The following is a 17292-nucleotide window of genomic DNA, read 5'->3' as shown; positions in this document are numbered from 1 at the left end:
TTACCGGGCTTCCCTGGTGGCACAGTGGTTGAGAGTCCACCTGCTGATGCAGGGGACACGAGTTCGTGCCCTGGTCTGGGAAGATCCCACATGCCGCGGAGCAGCTAGGCCCGTGAGCCATGGCCACTGAACCTGCGCGTCCGGAGCCTGTGCTCTGCAACAGGAGAGGCCACAACAGTGAGAGGCCCGTGTACCGCAAAAAAGAAAAAAAAAAAATGGAATTACCATGGTAATTCCCTGGTGGACCAGTGGTTAGGACTCTGCACTTTCACTGCCAAGCTCACGGGTTCGATCCCTGGTTGGGGAACTAAGATCCTGTAACCCGTGTGGTGCGGCCTAAAACAAAACAAAGCAAAAAACAAAGGAATTACCGTATAATCCAGCAATTCCGCTTCTGGCTATATATACAAAAGAATTGCAAACAGGGTCTTGCAGAGATGTTTGTACATCCATGTTCACAGCTGCATTAGTCACAATAGTTGAATGGTGGAAGCAACCCAAATACCTTTTGATGACTGAATGGATAAACAAAATATGGCATAAACATGCAATGGGAAATTACTTAGCATTAAAAAGGAAGGAGATTCTGACACATGCTGCAACATTGATGAACCTTGAAGACATGCTGAGTGGAATAAGCCAGTTATAAAAGGACAAATATTGTATAATTAAACTTATAGGGGGTACCTAGAATAGTCAAATTTGTAGATACAGAGTGTAGAAAGGTGGTTGCCAGGGGCTAGTGGGAGGGGACAATGGACAGTTGTTTTAGTTTTAGTTTTCAGAGTGGGGGGGAAAGTTCTGGAGGTGGAAAATGGTGATGGTTGCACAACAGTGTGAATGACCTTAATGCCACTGAGCTGTGCACTTAAAAATGATAAATTTTATGTTATGTATGTATATTTTACCACAGTGTTTTAAGGAAAAAAAAGTTTAAAAATTGAGATTTGAACAAGTAGAAGAAGAAAGTTGAGTGAGGAGAATGCAAGGCATTATTTACCTTTAATTAAATGTATTTGTGATATCACAGGATATTTTAAAGAAGAACCTGATTATATATAGGGCTATGTATAAGTTTGGCAGAAAATGATCCAGAACTTTGATATTGGCTAATAAATTGAATGTAAGATAGTCTAAGTATTTCTATCTCTGCTACCTCCCTCTGTTTTCAGAAGGCCTGATATTATGTGTAATAAGAAAAAAAAAAAAGAAGAAACCATATCTTTATGGTTAGTGGTGGTTTAGTTATCAACATTGGTTACATTGCTGTTTTGGTAATTGTAACAGGATGTGAAGAATTTGAATAGAATTCAGATGAGTCTTAAAGTTTTTTAGAGGCTTGGAAAAATAAGGCCTGTTAAAGTACCTGAGATTATTAAGCCTGAGGAATGGAAACTTAACGGTTGCTCTGACAGGTGTCTTTTTTTTTTTTTTAATAAATTTATTTATTTTATTTATTTATTTTTGGCTGCATTGGGTCTTCATTGCTGTGCATGGGCTTTCTCCAGTTGAGATGAGCGGGGGTTACTCTTCGTTGCGGTACGCAGGCTTCTTAATTGCGGTGGCTTCTTTGTTGCGGAGCGTGGGCACTGTGAGCCTGGGCTTCTGTAATTGCAGCACACGGGCTGATAAGTTGTGGCTCATCATGGGCTTAGTTGTTCCACAGCATGTGGGATCTTCCCGGACCAGGGCTCGAACCCTTGTCCCCTGAATTGGCAGGTGGATTCTTAACCACTGTGCCACCAGGGAAGTCCCTAACAGGAGTCTTGACTGTCCTTGGAGTGATTTTATAGGCAGTTCCAGCTCACAAAAGGGTGGTATTTCAAAACTTCATTTCTTAGTCAGTTGGTAAGAACAAATGATAAAGTCATGAAATATAACTGCAGAGGTATAACAGTATATATTGCAATGAAAAATAATAGGAAATATGTAGTATTGTACTGATTCAGTGTTTTGGACTCTGGACTTAGCAGCTTCTCGGAGTACTAACTATACTCTGTAAAATCCATAAACACCAAATATAAGATACTCAGGTCATGAGTTAATCTGATGGAGGGTGGGAGAAGGGAAAGACTTAATATCTGTGGTAGGGAGTCACAGTAGTCAAGTTAATTAGTAATTTAGAGTTCTTTTCTTGTGGTCTGTTATAACAACTGTCTCCAGCATTACCCCCTCACCCACTTCTTCTTATGTGCTATGTAAATTATGTGACATTCCTACCCCGTGTTTATTTTCTGAAGTTTTCTTTGAGGTTGGTCCCACAGAGTACAGTGGTTGGTGAGGGGTAATTACTTTTTCTAAGCTTCCTTTAGTTGGCCCTGGTTGGAACCTTTGGGCTGTTTGCCTTCCAGCTTGGCATGTTGGAAAAGAAAAGGTGGGGACAGTTGGATTCAGAAATTGCAGTCGTTGTGTTTTGTTTTTTTAATGTATTTATTTATTATTTATTTATGTCTGTGTTGGGTCTTCGTTTCTGTGCATGGGCTTTCTCTAGTTGCGGCAAGCGGGGGCCACTCTTCATCGCGGCGCGCAGGCCTGTCACTATCGCAGCCTCTGTTGTTGCGGAGCACAGACTCCAGATGCGCAGGCTCAGTAATCGTGGCTCACGGGCCCAGTTGCTCCGCGGCATGTGGGATCTTCCCAGACCAGGGCTCGAACCTGTGTCCCCTGCATTGGCAGGCAGATTCTGAACCACTGTGCCACCAGGGAAGCCCCAAGAAATGCAGTAGTGTTTTTTTTAAAAAAAATCTCTAGGTCAATTACTTGGATCTCAGCTGTTGTTCACATAACACCTTTATTTAACATGGCATGGATTGGCTTAGCATGGTATGCATTTTATTCCCTAGGACTTCATCCTGATTTTTCAGACTTGAGGGCCCTGAAGTGGTAGGACTTGAATTTGCCTAGGGTTTTGTACAGATGAGATCATTGGTTCTCAGTAGTGTGAATAGTTAGTGTGAATCTGTCAATAAATGGCCTTGAGAACTTGTATACATACAGATACCTGAACCTCACCACAGATTTACTGAATCAGAATTTTTCTGGAGTTTTAAATACATGTTCACTTAAGTTTTTGTTTTTAAACATTTTTTAAAAATTATTTATTTATTTTGTCTGTGCAGGGTCTTAGTGTGGCACACAGGATCTTTGTTGTGGCATGTTTAGTTGCGGTATGTGGGATCTTGAGTACAGCATGCATACTTCTTAGTTGCAGCATGTGGACTCTTAGTTGCAGCATGCGAACTCTTAGTTGCGTCATGTGTGTGGGATCTAGTTCCTTAACCGGGGATTGAACCCAGGCCCCTGCATTGGGAGTGTGGAGTCTTACCCACTGGACCACCAGGGAAGTCCCTTACTTAACTTTTTATTAAGGAAAAATGTATACATATTCAAAAGTAGATAGGATAGTATAATGAACCCCTTTTTATTCACTATCAAGCTCCAATGATGAATAATTTATGGCTAATTTCATTTTATCTATATCCCCATCCACTTTATCTGTTATTTTGAAGCATATCCCAGATATATTATTTCATCTTGAAATTGTTTCATCTGTATGTTTTAATAGGTTTCCCAGATGATTAAAAAACTTTTTTGAACAGGTAACACAGGTACATAGTAAAAAATAAGGTGGTAAAAAGGACATACAGTGTAAAGTCAATCTTTCTCATTGCCCCCAGTATTCTTGTTATTCTTCTCTAAGGCGGAGAAACCTACAGCTTCTTTATGTATGTACACAAATAAATGTATGTGCAAAAATATTGATAATATAATTCCCCTTATTAATTAAACACACGTGGTAATATCTGTTGTAAAGTACACATTTTTCTGAATTTTGCCTTTTTCATGTAACAATATTATCTTGGGAATCAGGTTATAGCAGGGTAAAAAGATTGTTTTCATTGTTTTTTTTTAAGATTCTGGTTGGTCTGTGTATCAAAGTGTATCTAACTGATGCCTTTTGGATGGATGCTTAGGTTGTTTCCAGTGTTGTGTTTCTTTACAAACAGTGCTGCATGACTGTCTTGTACTGTATCTGAGTTATCTGATTCTTGATCAGAGAACATATCCATTTGCAATTTTGTTAGGTATTGCCAAATTTCTTTCCCACCATCTATGAATGGTATGTAGGGTTCTCCAGGCTCACCAGTTCCATTTTAAAAATGATTTTCATGTGTCTCCTGTTTATGTTCATGTTCTTCTTTAAATCCATCAGTATATTTATAAGAGCTGTTTTAGAAACTCGTTTGTGAGTTTCATCATCTGTCATTGTGTCTGTTTCTATGGGTGTGGGTCACAGACGTGCTTTGAAATAAGGAGAATCATGATAATGTTAAGTTGTTGAAGATGAGGTTGGGGAGCTTCACAGTGTTAAGTGAGTTAGAGAGTGAGCTTGATATATGTTTAGAAGGAGTTTTTGATGTGGCTTGGCCTCATTAAAAAGATGATAATTGGTGGAGTTTTGAAACCTCCCCTGAGTAAAAGTATAGAATAGATGCCAACAAGATTTTAAGAAAATGGATGAAAAGGTTTGGAACTCCAGGATTTCAATTTACGATTTTCTCTTACACATTGAACAACAAATCTTAATTTGTGTAATAAGGTTTTGTAGCTGATTTCTTGCCAAAGCCAGGTCAACTTTGGAAAGTGGTAGGTTGTAACAAGAATTGTTTATGAAGTTGAAGGAGGCATAAATTTATGCCTTTTACCTGAAGGGGCATTGTATTTTCCTGCTCCTTTTACTACACCCTAGCTGTGTGACTTTGAACCAATTACCTAGTCCCTCTGAGCTTTAGTTTCCTTAACAGCAAATTGGTACTAAGTAAAATACTGCAAATAAAGCATTTGTTAAACTGTTGCATAGTAGGTGGTAGCTCTTATTATTTTAAATATTATATATAATTACATATAGTGATGGCAATCTGTTGTTTTTGAGTTAAAGAATTGATGTTTGATTTGTTAAAGTGGTAGGAGACTGCCCAGAATATGATACAGATTTTTAAATTGTGGAAAATGGAAATATTTTGAAGTTAATTCAACCAACCAACATTTATTGAAAACCAACTCTATATTATGAGCACTTTGTTTCAGATCTAGTGTGAAAGACTGTTGTATGTGCTGACAGTTACAGTGTAATGTCAGGCATGTCATATCATGAATGCTAATTAAAGGAATATGTAAGCTTCTACGAGAGCACTGAATACCCAATTCTGCCTGGAGGGTGAGTGTGGGTGTTCCAGGCAAGGCTTCATCAAGAAGGTGTTGTACAATGGAATATTACTCAGCCATTAAAAAGAATGAAATAATGCCATTTGCAGCAACATAGATGGACCTGAAAATTGTCATACTGAGTGAAGTAAGTCAGAAATAGAGAAATATCATAAGATATCGCTTACATGTGGAATCTTAAAAAAAAAAAAAGATGAACTTATTTACAAAACAGAAACAGACTCACAGACTTAGAGAATGAACTTATGATTGCCAGGGGGGAATGGGTAGTTAGGGAGTTTGGGATTGACATGTATAAACTGCTATATTTAAAATGGATAACCAACAAGGACCTACTGTATAGCACAGGGAACACTGCTCAATATTATGTAACAGCATAAATAGGAAAAGAATTTGAAAAAGAATAGATACATGTATAACTGAATCACTTTGCTGTAAACCTGAAACTAACACAACATTGTTAATCAACTATACTCCAATATAAAATAGAAAGTCTAAAAAAAAAAAAAAGGTATTGTCTCAGGAATTCCCTGGCGGTCCAGTGGTTAGGATTCAGTGCTTTCACTGCTGAGGGCCTGGGTTCAATCCCTGGTTGGAGGACTAAGATCCCACAAACCAGAAAAAGAAAAAAAATGTATCACTTTGATTTGAATGTAAAGGAGTTTGCTACAAGGGTGGATGTGGAAAATGACGTTAAGTAAAGAGGACATTGTGAAAACGAACTCTATCTGGCTTACATACTTATTTTTACAATTGATTTTTTTTTCTCCCTGAGGCAGTTCTGGAGCTTTAGGTTTATGGAATGTAACTACATTTATGTAATATATATTTTCGGTTTTGGTCATTGGTTCATAAATGATATATTGGTAATAGAATGTTTTACTTTTGCCAAATGTGTACAGTTTAAGGATCTGTACCTTTTCTTTTGGAGGGAAAATGGTTGGTACAGTTCTTAGGGCATATCTTGGCCATTGTAGCTTAGCAGTAAATATTTATTGATTAAATGAATGCACTCAGCTGTTTAGTCCCGACCTTTCATGCAATACACAAAATATCTGAAGTACTAAGTAACTAAAATGGAGCATTGAAAATGTTTTTCTCCTCCAAGGGGAAAAAATCTTAATGGAATTTAACTATTTTTATAAATTATGGACTTGATCCTTAAATGTTTTCTTCATGAGATTTAAAAAATTAAATTTTTGTAGCTAACATGGCCGTTTTTTTCTTTTGCAGGTATGGCCTCACAAGTCTTGGTCTACCCACCGTATATTTATCAAACTCAGTCAAGTGCCTTTTGTAGTGTGAAGAAACTCAAAGTAGAGCCAAGCAGTTGTGTATTCCAGGAAAGAAACTATCCACGGACCTATGTGAATGGTAGAAACGTTGGAAATTCTCATCCTCCCACGAAGGGTAGTGCTTTTCAGACAAAAATACCATTTAACAGACCTCGAGGACACAACCTTTCATTGCAGACAAGTGCTGTTGTTTTAAAAAGCACTGCGGGTGCTACAAAGGTTATAGCAGCTCAGGCGCAGCAAACGCAAGTGGAGGCACCTCAGATTGGGGCGTGGCGACACAGGTTGAATTTCCTAGAAGGCCCCCAGCGATGTGGATTGAAGCGCAAGAGTGAGGAGTTGGATAATCATAGCGCAATGCAGATTGTGGATGAGTTGTCCATACTTCCTGCAATGTTGCAAACCAACATGGGAAATCCAGTGACAGTTGTGACAGCTACCACAGGAACAAAACAGAATTGTACCACTGGAGAAGGTGACTATCAGTTAGTACAGCATGAAGTCTTATGCTCCATGAAAAATACTTACGAAGTCCTTGATTTTCTTGGTCGAGGCACTTTTGGCCAGGTAGTCAAATGCTGGAAAAGAGGGACAAATGAAATTGTAGCAATCAAAATTTTGAAGAACCACCCTTCTTATGCACGTCAAGGTCAGATAGAAGTGAGCATATTAGCAAGGCTCAGTACTGAAAATGCTGATGAATATAACTTTGTACGAGCTTATGAATGCTTTCAGCACCGTAACCATACTTGTTTAGTCTTTGAGATGCTGGAACAAAACTTGTATGACTTTCTGAAACAAAATAAGTTCAGTCCTCTGCCACTAAAAGTAATTCGACCCATTCTTCAGCAAGTGGCCACTGCACTGAAAAAATTGAAAAGTCTTGGTTTAATTCACGCAGACCTCAAACCAGAGAATATTATGTTGGTGGATCCTGTTCGACAGCCATATAGGGTTAAAGTAATAGACTTTGGGTCTGCCAGTCACGTATCAAAGACTGTTTGTTCAACATATCTGCAATCTCGGTACTACAGGTAGGTGACAACTATTTTTTGGTTATTTGATAAATGTTGACTTTTTGCTGAATGAAATAATTTTGTGTGTGTATGTGGTGAAAAAGACTGCTTCGGATAAATAGAGATCAAGATAAGTTCAGTTTAGGCTTGAGGTTTTAAAAATCTAGGCATACATAAAAAGGAACGAAATTGAGTTACTTGTGGTGAGGTGGATGGACCTAGAGACCATCATACAGAGTAAAGTAAGTCAGAAAGAGAAAAACAAATACCGTATGCTAACACATATATATGGAATCTAAAAAAACAGAAGGTTCTGAAGAACCTAGGGGCAGGACAGGAATAAAGACACAGACGTAGAGAATGGACACAGGTGGGGAAGGGGAAGCTGGGATGAAGTGAGAGAGTGGCATGGACATATATACACTACCAGATGTAAAATAGATTGCTAGTGGGAAGCAGCTGCATAGCACAGGGAGATCAGCTCGTGACCACCTAGAGGGGTGGGATAGGGAGGGTGGGAGGGAGATGCAAGAGGGAGGGGATAAGGGGATATATGTATATGTATAGCTGATTCACTTCGTTGTACAGTAAAAACTAACACAACATTATGAAGCAATTATACTCCAAAAACGATGTAAAGAAAACCCCCCAAAACACAAGAGGAGGCAGGAAAAGAAACAAAGGACAGAGGGAACAAGTGAACTCATATTAAAAAGAAAAAAATTTAGGCATAAAATCTGCTCAAGCAGAATAGAAATTGCTACTGCAAAGTTCTGTGCTAAAGACATTGGTTATTTTTATTGTTAATAGAGGACCTGAAGGAATAATAGGTGATCAGTGATGATTAAGCAGAAGTCTAAATATTGAGAAAGGGTTTATAGTAATTTTTGTACATATCTTTGGGCACTTTTCAGCACTTAAGAGAGCTAGCTTTTTAATGACACATCTGATGTAACTGAACATTTAGAAGTTACAGAAATTCAGATTAGTGATTTTAAGATTTAAACACACTTCTGCGGCTGCCACAAATGTTCAGGCCACTTTTTCATAACAAGTTTTATTATGGTCTTTCCATATATGCTTTAGGTAAATGTTGTTTTGGTGTTGGTGCTATGGGTGGAATTTGAAGAAGAAAATAATTTCTGTGTACTACAGCCTGGAGTACAATAGATGGTCTTGAGGGTAGCTAATGATTACTATGATTCAAAATATTGTCTTTAGTTTGTAAATGTTTTTGAATTCATAGTATTTTTTTAAATTTATTTTTGGCTGCGTTGGGTCTTCGTTGCTGTGCGCGGGCTTTCTCTAGTTGCAATGAGTGGGGGCTACTCTTCATTGCAGTGCGTGAGCTTCCCATTGCGGTGGCTTCTCTCGTTGGCGGAGCACGGGCTCTAGGCGTGCGCGCTTAGCAGTTGTGGCTCACGGGCTCTAGAGTGCAGTCTCAGTAGTTGTGACGCACGGGCTTAGTTGCTCGGCGGCATGTGGGATCTTCCCTGACCAGGGCTGGAACCTGTGTCCCCTGCATTGGCAGGCGGATTCTTAACCACTGCACCACCAGGGAGGTCCCTGAATTCATAGTCTTATAATTTTGGGAAATTCTTTTCATTTCAGCCTAAATGAGTTTATGATCTTGGTGTATCCTGGAGCCCCACGAGCCCCAGCACAGTGGGCAGATATAGGATCTGCCAATATTGGCCATTATTAATAAGTTAGTAAATAGATGAACACATGCAGTTTATTGTTGGAAATTGTTAGAACATGAGGATTATATATTTAGGCCCAACACGGGGTAGTTATTTTCTGGTATTGCATCTGCCTTTGTACTATACCTGTCACCCTGATTAGCTTCTTGCAAATATATGCCTTAGTACCCAGGACAAGATAAAGCAGAAATTAGCTACTACAAAAATCAGCTCCAAACATACGTTCTACCATTAATAGTTTATCAGAAGGAAACCCACATTTATGTCACTTGGTGATAATTAAGTTTACTAAAATATATGTTAGAAATTAGGAATACAGCCTAATTTACCCTTTATATTCCTGATGTTATAATTTTTAGTATTACAGTGCTAGATACTGTTCTTAAAACCTTTTTTTTTTATTTAAAAAATTTGTTTTTAATTTATTTTTATTTTCTGGCTGTGTTGGGTCTTTGTTGCTGTGCGCAGGCTTTTCTCTAGTTGAGGCAAGCGGGGGCTGCTCTTCGCTGCGGTGTGTGGGCTTCTCGTTGAGGTGGCTTCTCTTGTTGCGGAGCGTGGACTCTAGGCACGTGGGCTTTAGTAGTTGGCAGCACGTGGGCTCAGTAGTTGCGTATGCATGCCCTAGAGTGCGTGGGTTTCAGTAGTTGTGCCATGCGGGCTCAGTAGTTGTGGCTCTTGGGCTCTAGAGCGCAGGCTCAGTAGTTGTGCCACATGGGCTTAGTTGCTTGCAGCATGTGGGGTCTTCCTGGACCAGGGATTGAACCCGTGTTCCCTGCATTGGCAGGCGGATTGTTAACCACTACGCCACCAGGGAAGTCCCTTAAAACCTTCTAGATGGTTTAAAAGGTATTGTAGTGTGGCACTGTAGTGAGTCTTAATTGACATCTCCTGTAATTAGATTTATTTGATCCTCTGTGCTCTTGAGAGTTTTTTTTCAATTTAATGTAACACAAGATTAGCTTTTAGTTAATATTTTTCTGGAAAAGTTATTTTAATATCTGATTTAACAGCATGAGAGGAATGGCGTTGTTTCCCTCTTGCCTTTGTATTCTGTGGATTCTGTCTTAGGAGCTTTTAGAAGTCAGCTAGCATATTATATAAACCCCCAGGCTCCAGCTGCTTGGGCTCTATTTTTAGTTCACTTGTTAGTAAATGACTTCATTATATTTGGGTCCTGCATTATTCGGCATATCAGATTTAGTTATGTGTGATACCTAGACTCCTTTTCTTTATTTGAAATCTTTTGGATGAGAGTAAAAAAGAGCTTTATTTTTTATACTTGAGATGATCTGTTTGTTAAATGTTTCAAGAGAGTAAAGGAAATCCTTTAAAAAGCAGTCTAAGACACTAAATATTTTATGATACTGGTTTTTAGCATTAGGTCTTTGCACAAATATTAGCCTCTTTTGGGAATAGAAAAATAAGCTATGAATAACTGCTAAGTACAACTAGTAGTTTCTAATTTGTTTTTATACATACATTTCAAGTAAATACCTGAATTTCAGAAGCTATACAGTTGCTAAATTACAGGTTCTGTGTTTAGATAAAAAAAAAAAAATGAGGCTCTTATTTGTAAAAACAGTAGTTGGTGTTTCTTGGATAAAAAAATTAAAAAATGGAGTTTATGTCAGTTGGATGAAGAGTTAGAAGAGTTTGTAAATATTATGGTAGATTGGTGAAAATGTAATGTAGCCCTTAATCAGCTAGTGTTTTTTTTTAAAATTATTTTATTTCATTTATTTTTGGCTGCATTGGGTCTTTGTTGCTGTGCACAGACTTTCTCTAGTTGTGGCGAGCGGGGGCTACTCTTCCTTGCGGTGTGTAGGCTTCTCATTGCAGTGGCTTCTCTTGTTGTGGAGCATGGGCTCTAGGCGCACGGGCTTCAGTAATTGTGGCACGTGGGCTCAGTAGTTGTGGCTCGTGGGCTCTAGAGCACAGGCTCAGTAGTTGTGGCACATGGGCTCTAGAGTGCAGGCTCAGTAGTTGTGGCACACGGGCTTAGTTGCTCCACGGCATGTGGGATCTTCCCGGACCAGGGCTTGAACCCGTGTCCCCTGCATTGGCAGGAGGATTCTTAACCACTGCGCCACCAGGGAAGTCGTCAGCTAGTGTTTTAATGTCTAGTATAATTTTGCATAAAAATAGCAGGTAATCATTATTTTTCAGTATTTGTACTTTTTATTTGGAGCTTTGTCAATTCTGCCTTAGTTTTTTTTTTTAATACTTATTTGTTTATCTATTTAAGGCTGCATTGGATCTTTTTTTTTGAATTTTATTTAATTTTTTTATACAGCAGGTTCTTATTAGTTATCCATTTTATACATATTAGTGTATATATGTCAATCCCAATCTCCCAATTCATCACACTGCATTGGGTCTTAGTTGCGGCATGCGGGATCTTTCGTTGCAGTGCATGGGTTTCTCTCTAGTTGTGGTGTGTGGGCTCAGTAGTTGCAGCGTGCAGGCTCCAGAGTGTGCAGGCTCAGTATTTGTGGTGCATGGGCTTTCTAGTTGTGGCATGCAGGCTCCAGGGCGTGTGGGCTCTGTAGTTGTGGTGCAGGGGCTCAGTAGTTGCAGCACAGGCTTAGTTGCCCCACGTGGGCTTAGTTGCCCCATGGCATGTGGGATCTTAGTTCCGTGACCAGGGATTGAACCCAGTCCCGTGCATTGGAAAGCAGATTCTCAACCACTGGACCACGAGGGAAGTCCCTCTGCCTTAGTTTTTGTTATAAACCTGATTAGGCAATAAGCAGAGGTGTCTCATACTTGATTTTTTTTTTACTCTTTGTTTAAAATAGATTGTATTTAAAAAATGAGGGACTTCCCTGGTGGTGCAGTGGTTAAGAATCTGCCTGCCAATGCAGGGGACACGGGTTCGAGGCCTGGTCTGGGAAGATCCCACATGCCGTGGAGCAACTAAGCCCGTGCGCCACAACTCCTGAGTTTGCGCTCTAGAGCCTGAGAGCCACAGCTACTGAGTCCATGTGCCACAACTACCGAAGCCTGTGTGCTCTAGGGCCTGTGCTCCGCAACAAGAGAAGCCACCTCAATGAGAAGCCCGCGTACTGCAATGAAGAGTAGCTCCCGCTCGCTGCAACTAGAGAAAGCCCGTGTGGAGCAACGAAGACCCAGCGTAGCTAAAAAAATAAATAAAATAAAAAGAGAAAAAAAAATTTTTTTAAATTGCTAAAAAAAAAAAAAGAAGAAAGCAGGAAGTGAAACTTACCAAATTAAATATTTTTGAGCCAATCACAGTGGGAATACACATAGCCCAGGTTCCAAAGTAAACGATTTGCATTTAAACACAGATTCATGTGTTATTCTATTTTTTTGAACTGTGCAACACAGAAGCATAGTAGGGATATCTTAAAATAGACAGCGGATTGTGGCCAGAAATTGTTGACTACTATAGATGGTGAGGCTGTCTAGCTCTTGTAGTGATATAAGCCAGAAGTACATGCTAAGGGCATTGATTTGCTCAAGGTCAGCATGTTCTAAATTCAGCTGCTTGAGTATGGTTTCTGTCAAGAACACGTAGGGCTCTCGAATGCATAAAAGGTTTTAGCAGCAGAAGGTGCTGTATTTATGAGGTGTGGTGGCAACATTCAGGTCATAAATATCTTTTTCTTCTTTTTTAAATATAGAATTTTAGCCTGTGGTTCTGAGTCATTTCAGAGCATAGAGACAGGAAAGTGGGCTGGAAAGTAACCTGTATAGTGGTTGTATTCTTTGCTACTTATTTTTAGCGTTAGTTGTTGTTGAAGTAAATGCTGCTCTTTTCCATGTGACAGTTGACAAAGAGATATGTAATGGTAAAAAACAATTCAAGCTTATCAGTTTTGGTTTAGGGCATTCCCAACCCCTCATGCCTTTTTAGACCCTGAAGTATCAAAGACAAAGTTCCTGTAACAAAGTTAAGGCACACAGAATGACCCATAAAAAAATAACTAGTATTTTATATAGGGTACTTTATAATAACAGAAGATTGTGTATGTGTACTGCATCCTTTTTTCAAGTGCTTCTACATATAATTCCTAGTTTGTTTCTCATGTCTGTCTCTGTGTTCTTAGATAGACGCTTGGTGGAATTCCTATTTAAGAAATAGAAAACTGAGGCTTATACAGTTCGCACAGGTACAAGTTTACAATGCAAGATTAACACAATTTTTGTTGAGCCCTTTTTGTGTGCTGGCATTGTGCTAGGTGCTAGGGATACAGATAAAACATGGTTTCATCATTTAATGGAGGAGAAAAATAGTTTGTGTCAAGAAGTTCTAGGGTAGAAGTGTGTGCAGGGTGCTGTGGGAACCCAGAGGAGAGCCCTTAGCCTGATGTGAGGGTTCAGAGAGGGTGTCTGGGGGAAAGATGACCCTTGACTTGAATGAGACTTGAAAGTAGAGGAGTTAGTATTGACTACACTTTTTTTGGTTTGTTTTTGGCTTGCAGGATCTTAGTTCCCAGACCAGGGATTAAACCCAGGCCACGGCCATGAAAGCGCCAAGTCCTAACCACTGGACCTCCAGGGAATTCCCAGGATTGGCTAGTCTTAAGGAGTGTTCTCTCACAAACTCACCCTTACCTTAGAGCTCAGTATTGGCTGAAATTGCTGGCAGCTTCTTCTCTGTATCACAAAAGTTGTTTTTGCTTAGGAATCTTTATTAGACAAATAAAAAGTTGTCAACTGGGTTTAGTTTTAACAGAAGTTTGTTTTTGTTTTTGTTTTGCGGTACACGGGCCTCTCACTGTTGTGGCCTCTCCTGTTGCGGAGCACAGGCTCCGGACGCACAGGCTCAGCGGCCATGGCTCACGGGCCCAGCCGCTCTGTGGCATGTAGGATCTTCCTGGACTGGGGCACGAACCCGTGTCCCCTGCATCGGTAGGCGGACTCTCAACCACTGCGCCACCCGGGAAGCCCTTAACAGAAGTTTTAACAGAAGATTCCAAAAGTCTATAATGAAGTGGTTTTCAGTGTCATATATTGTGGTCACAGACATAGATTACTTTACTACTATATCAGGCCTTCAAATAAAAATTTTGACAGAGCTCTTAAAGTTTTTTTTTTTTGAAAACACCTTTATTGAGCTATAAATCACATGCTATGAATTTTACCCATTTAAAGTGTACAATTCATTGTCTTTTAGTGTATTCACAGCTGTGCATCATCACCACAATTTTAGAACATTTTCCTTACCCCTCAAGAACCCCGATCCCTGCTCCCCAGCACTCTTTAGCCATCTTTCCACAATCTTCCCATCTCTAGCCCTAGGCAACAAAAAATCTACTTTCTGTCTCTACAGATTTGCATTTTCCAAACATCTCATGAATGTAATCATACAGTACATTGTCTTTTTTAACTGGCTTTTTTCCACTTAGTGTAATGTTTTCAAAGTTCATCTATGTTGTAGCATGTATCAACACTTCACATTTTTTGTTGTTGTTGCCAAATAATTCCACTGTATAGATATACCACATTTTATCTATCCATTCATGTGTTGATGGAGACCTCAGTGAAAAGATATGTGAATAGAAAACTCTAATATAGCCCCATGATTAAGTCTTTCATTCAGAATATTTAGTGCCTATAAAGTGTAAAATATTATGCTGGGTGCTGGTTATACACTGAGGAGCAAAAATATAGACCCCACCATTATGATGTTTACAATCTAATATGTAGATAACCAAAAAGTAATGGGAAAAGAACAGGGAGAGAGACTAACAGGATACTTACTTTTTTTGTTTTATCTTGTTTTTTAACTTTTTACTTTGTAATAATTTTAGACATAAAAAAGGTACAAATATAGTACAAAGAATTGTATGCAGATTCTCCAAATATAAGCATTTTACCACCCTAGTTTTATCACTCATTCTTCTTTTCTTTCCCTTCCTTCCCTCCCCCTTCCTTCCCTCCCTTCCTCCCCTCCCCCTCCCTTCCTCCCCTCCCCTCCCCTCCCTTCCTCCCTCTCCTCCTCCCTCCCTTCCTCCCTCCCTTCCTTCCCTCCTACCTCCTTCCCTTCCCTCCTTCCTCCCTCCCTCCCTCCCTTCTTCATTGCTGTGCTTCCTCTAGTTGCAGCGGCAAGCGGGGGCTACTCTTCATTGTGGTGCATGGGCTTCTCATTGCGGTGGCTTCTCTTGTTGTGGAGCACGGGCTCTAGGCATGCAGGCTTCAGTAGTTGTGGCACGCAGGCTCAGTAGTTGTGACTTACAGGCTGTAGAGTGCAGGCTCAGTAATGGTGGCACACAGGCTTAGTTGCTCCGCAGCATGTGGGATCTTCCCGGACCAGGGCTCAAACCCGTGTCCCCTGCATTGGCAAGTGGATTCTTAACCACTGTGCCACCAGGGAAGCCCATATCACTCATTCTTTTTCTGTGTGTGTGCACATACAGATACACAGGTTTTTTTCTGTTGTTACAGTGTTTGAGAGCAAGTTTTAGATGTAAAGCCCCTTTACCTCTAAATAATTACATGTAAGAGAATGTCCTTATGTTTAGGAATACACAGTATTCTTAAACATAAGGACATTCTCTTGCATAACCCCAGTGTAATAATCAGAATCATCATTGGCTAACATCAGTATTATTGATTTGATGAACTGTTTGAACTGCTCAGTACTATTTGATTTGAGGAAATGAAAATCACTTTAGTACTAGTAACTTATTTATAGACTTAATTCAGATTTTGCCAGTTGTCTTACTGTTGACTTTTTTCTTGCCCAGAATTCAAGTTCACACATTGCAATATATATATACAGTGGTGTACTACTCAGCCATAAAAAAGACTGAAACGTTGCCATTGCAACAACACGGATGTACTTAGAGGGTATAATGCTAAGTGAAATAAGTCAGACAGAGAAAGACAATACTGTATGATAACACTTATTTATATGTGAAATCTAAAAAATTAAACTAGTGAATATAACAAAAAAGGAAACATATAGAGAACAAACTGGTCATTACCATTGGGGAGATGGGTTGGGGGAGGGGCAAGATAAGGGTGGGGGTTAAGAGGAACAAACTGTTATGTATAAAATAAAGATACAGCAATATATTGTAGAACACAGGGAATATAGCCAGTAGTTTATAATAAGTATAAATTGAATGTAACCTTTAAAAATTGTGAATCACTGTGTTATACACCTGTACATACTATTGTACATCAACTATATCTCAATGTAAAAAAAATCACACATTGCATTATTTGCCACATATATCTCTCTAGTGTCCTCTTATCTGGATTAGCTCCTTATTTTCTTTGCCTTTCATGATCCTGACACTGTTGAAGAGTACTGGCCAGTTATTTTGTAGAACTTCCTTAGTTTGGGTTTGTCTGATGTTTTCATGTTATGTGTTTTACCTTACAGAAGTGATGTTTTGTTCTCACATATCGGGAGGCACATGTTGTCAATTCGTCCCATTACTAGTAGTGTTAACTTTGATCACTTGACTGAGGTGGTGACTGCCAGATTTTTCTACTATAAGGTTTTTTTCTTTGTAATTAATAAGTATCTTGTGGAGAGGTACTTTGAGACTATTCATATATTACTGTTTCTCATCTTATTTTCATAGACCAATTTTAGCATCCATTGATGAATATGGCCTTTAACAGTTATTAAGTGTGGGGTTGTAAAATGATGATTTTCTAACTTTATCATTATCATTCCTCTGTGTAAGGAATTCTCCTGTAAGGAAGAGCTTTCCTTCACTCTGTTTGTTGTTGTATAGACTTATAGATTCATATTCAGTGGGTTATAATCTATTACTTGTCATTTGTTTTACTGCACAATTGTCCTACACTGTCGAGTAAGAAGAGCCTTTTTAAGCTTGCTCCTGTATCCCTTCAACATGGCCCTATCCTTCCTTGAGAGCTTACTTGCTGACAGCAAAAGATGTTCCAGGCTTACTTTGTACTTTTCCTGCTCAGTGCTTGGTATTGGCCATTTTTCTAAGGACCATTGGTTCCTGTTATTGGAGATAATGGTATTTAGGAAACAAGATCTGGATGCTAGTCCCAGATGTGCTCATTGGTACTAGGGTGTTACTGCTTTTAGGTCCTTTG

At 39.4% G+C, this 17292-nt stretch overlaps 1 protein-coding gene across 4 annotated transcripts in view; it reads left to right on the top strand.

Moving 5' to 3' along the window:
• Positions 1-17292, top strand: part of HIPK3 (homeodomain interacting protein kinase 3) — a 100439-nt gene that overhangs the window by 25955 nt on the left and 57192 nt on the right. For all 4 annotated transcript variants that reach the window (XM_067749481.1, XM_067749479.1, XM_067749482.1 and 1 more), the window contains exon 2: positions 6460-7555. In XM_067749481.1, coding sequence (XP_067605582.1) covers positions 6462-7555 — 1094 coding nt within the window. In that variant the 5' untranslated portion in view covers positions 6460-6461. The remainder of the gene's footprint in view (positions 1-6459; positions 7556-17292) is intronic.

The sequence above is a fragment of the Pseudorca crassidens genome, chromosome 9 (genome assembly GCF_039906515.1).
Source record: "Pseudorca crassidens isolate mPseCra1 chromosome 9, mPseCra1.hap1, whole genome shotgun sequence".
Taxonomy (NCBI): domain Eukaryota; kingdom Metazoa; phylum Chordata; class Mammalia; order Artiodactyla; family Delphinidae; genus Pseudorca; species Pseudorca crassidens.
This window is presented reverse-complemented; position numbering and strand designations above follow the sequence as displayed.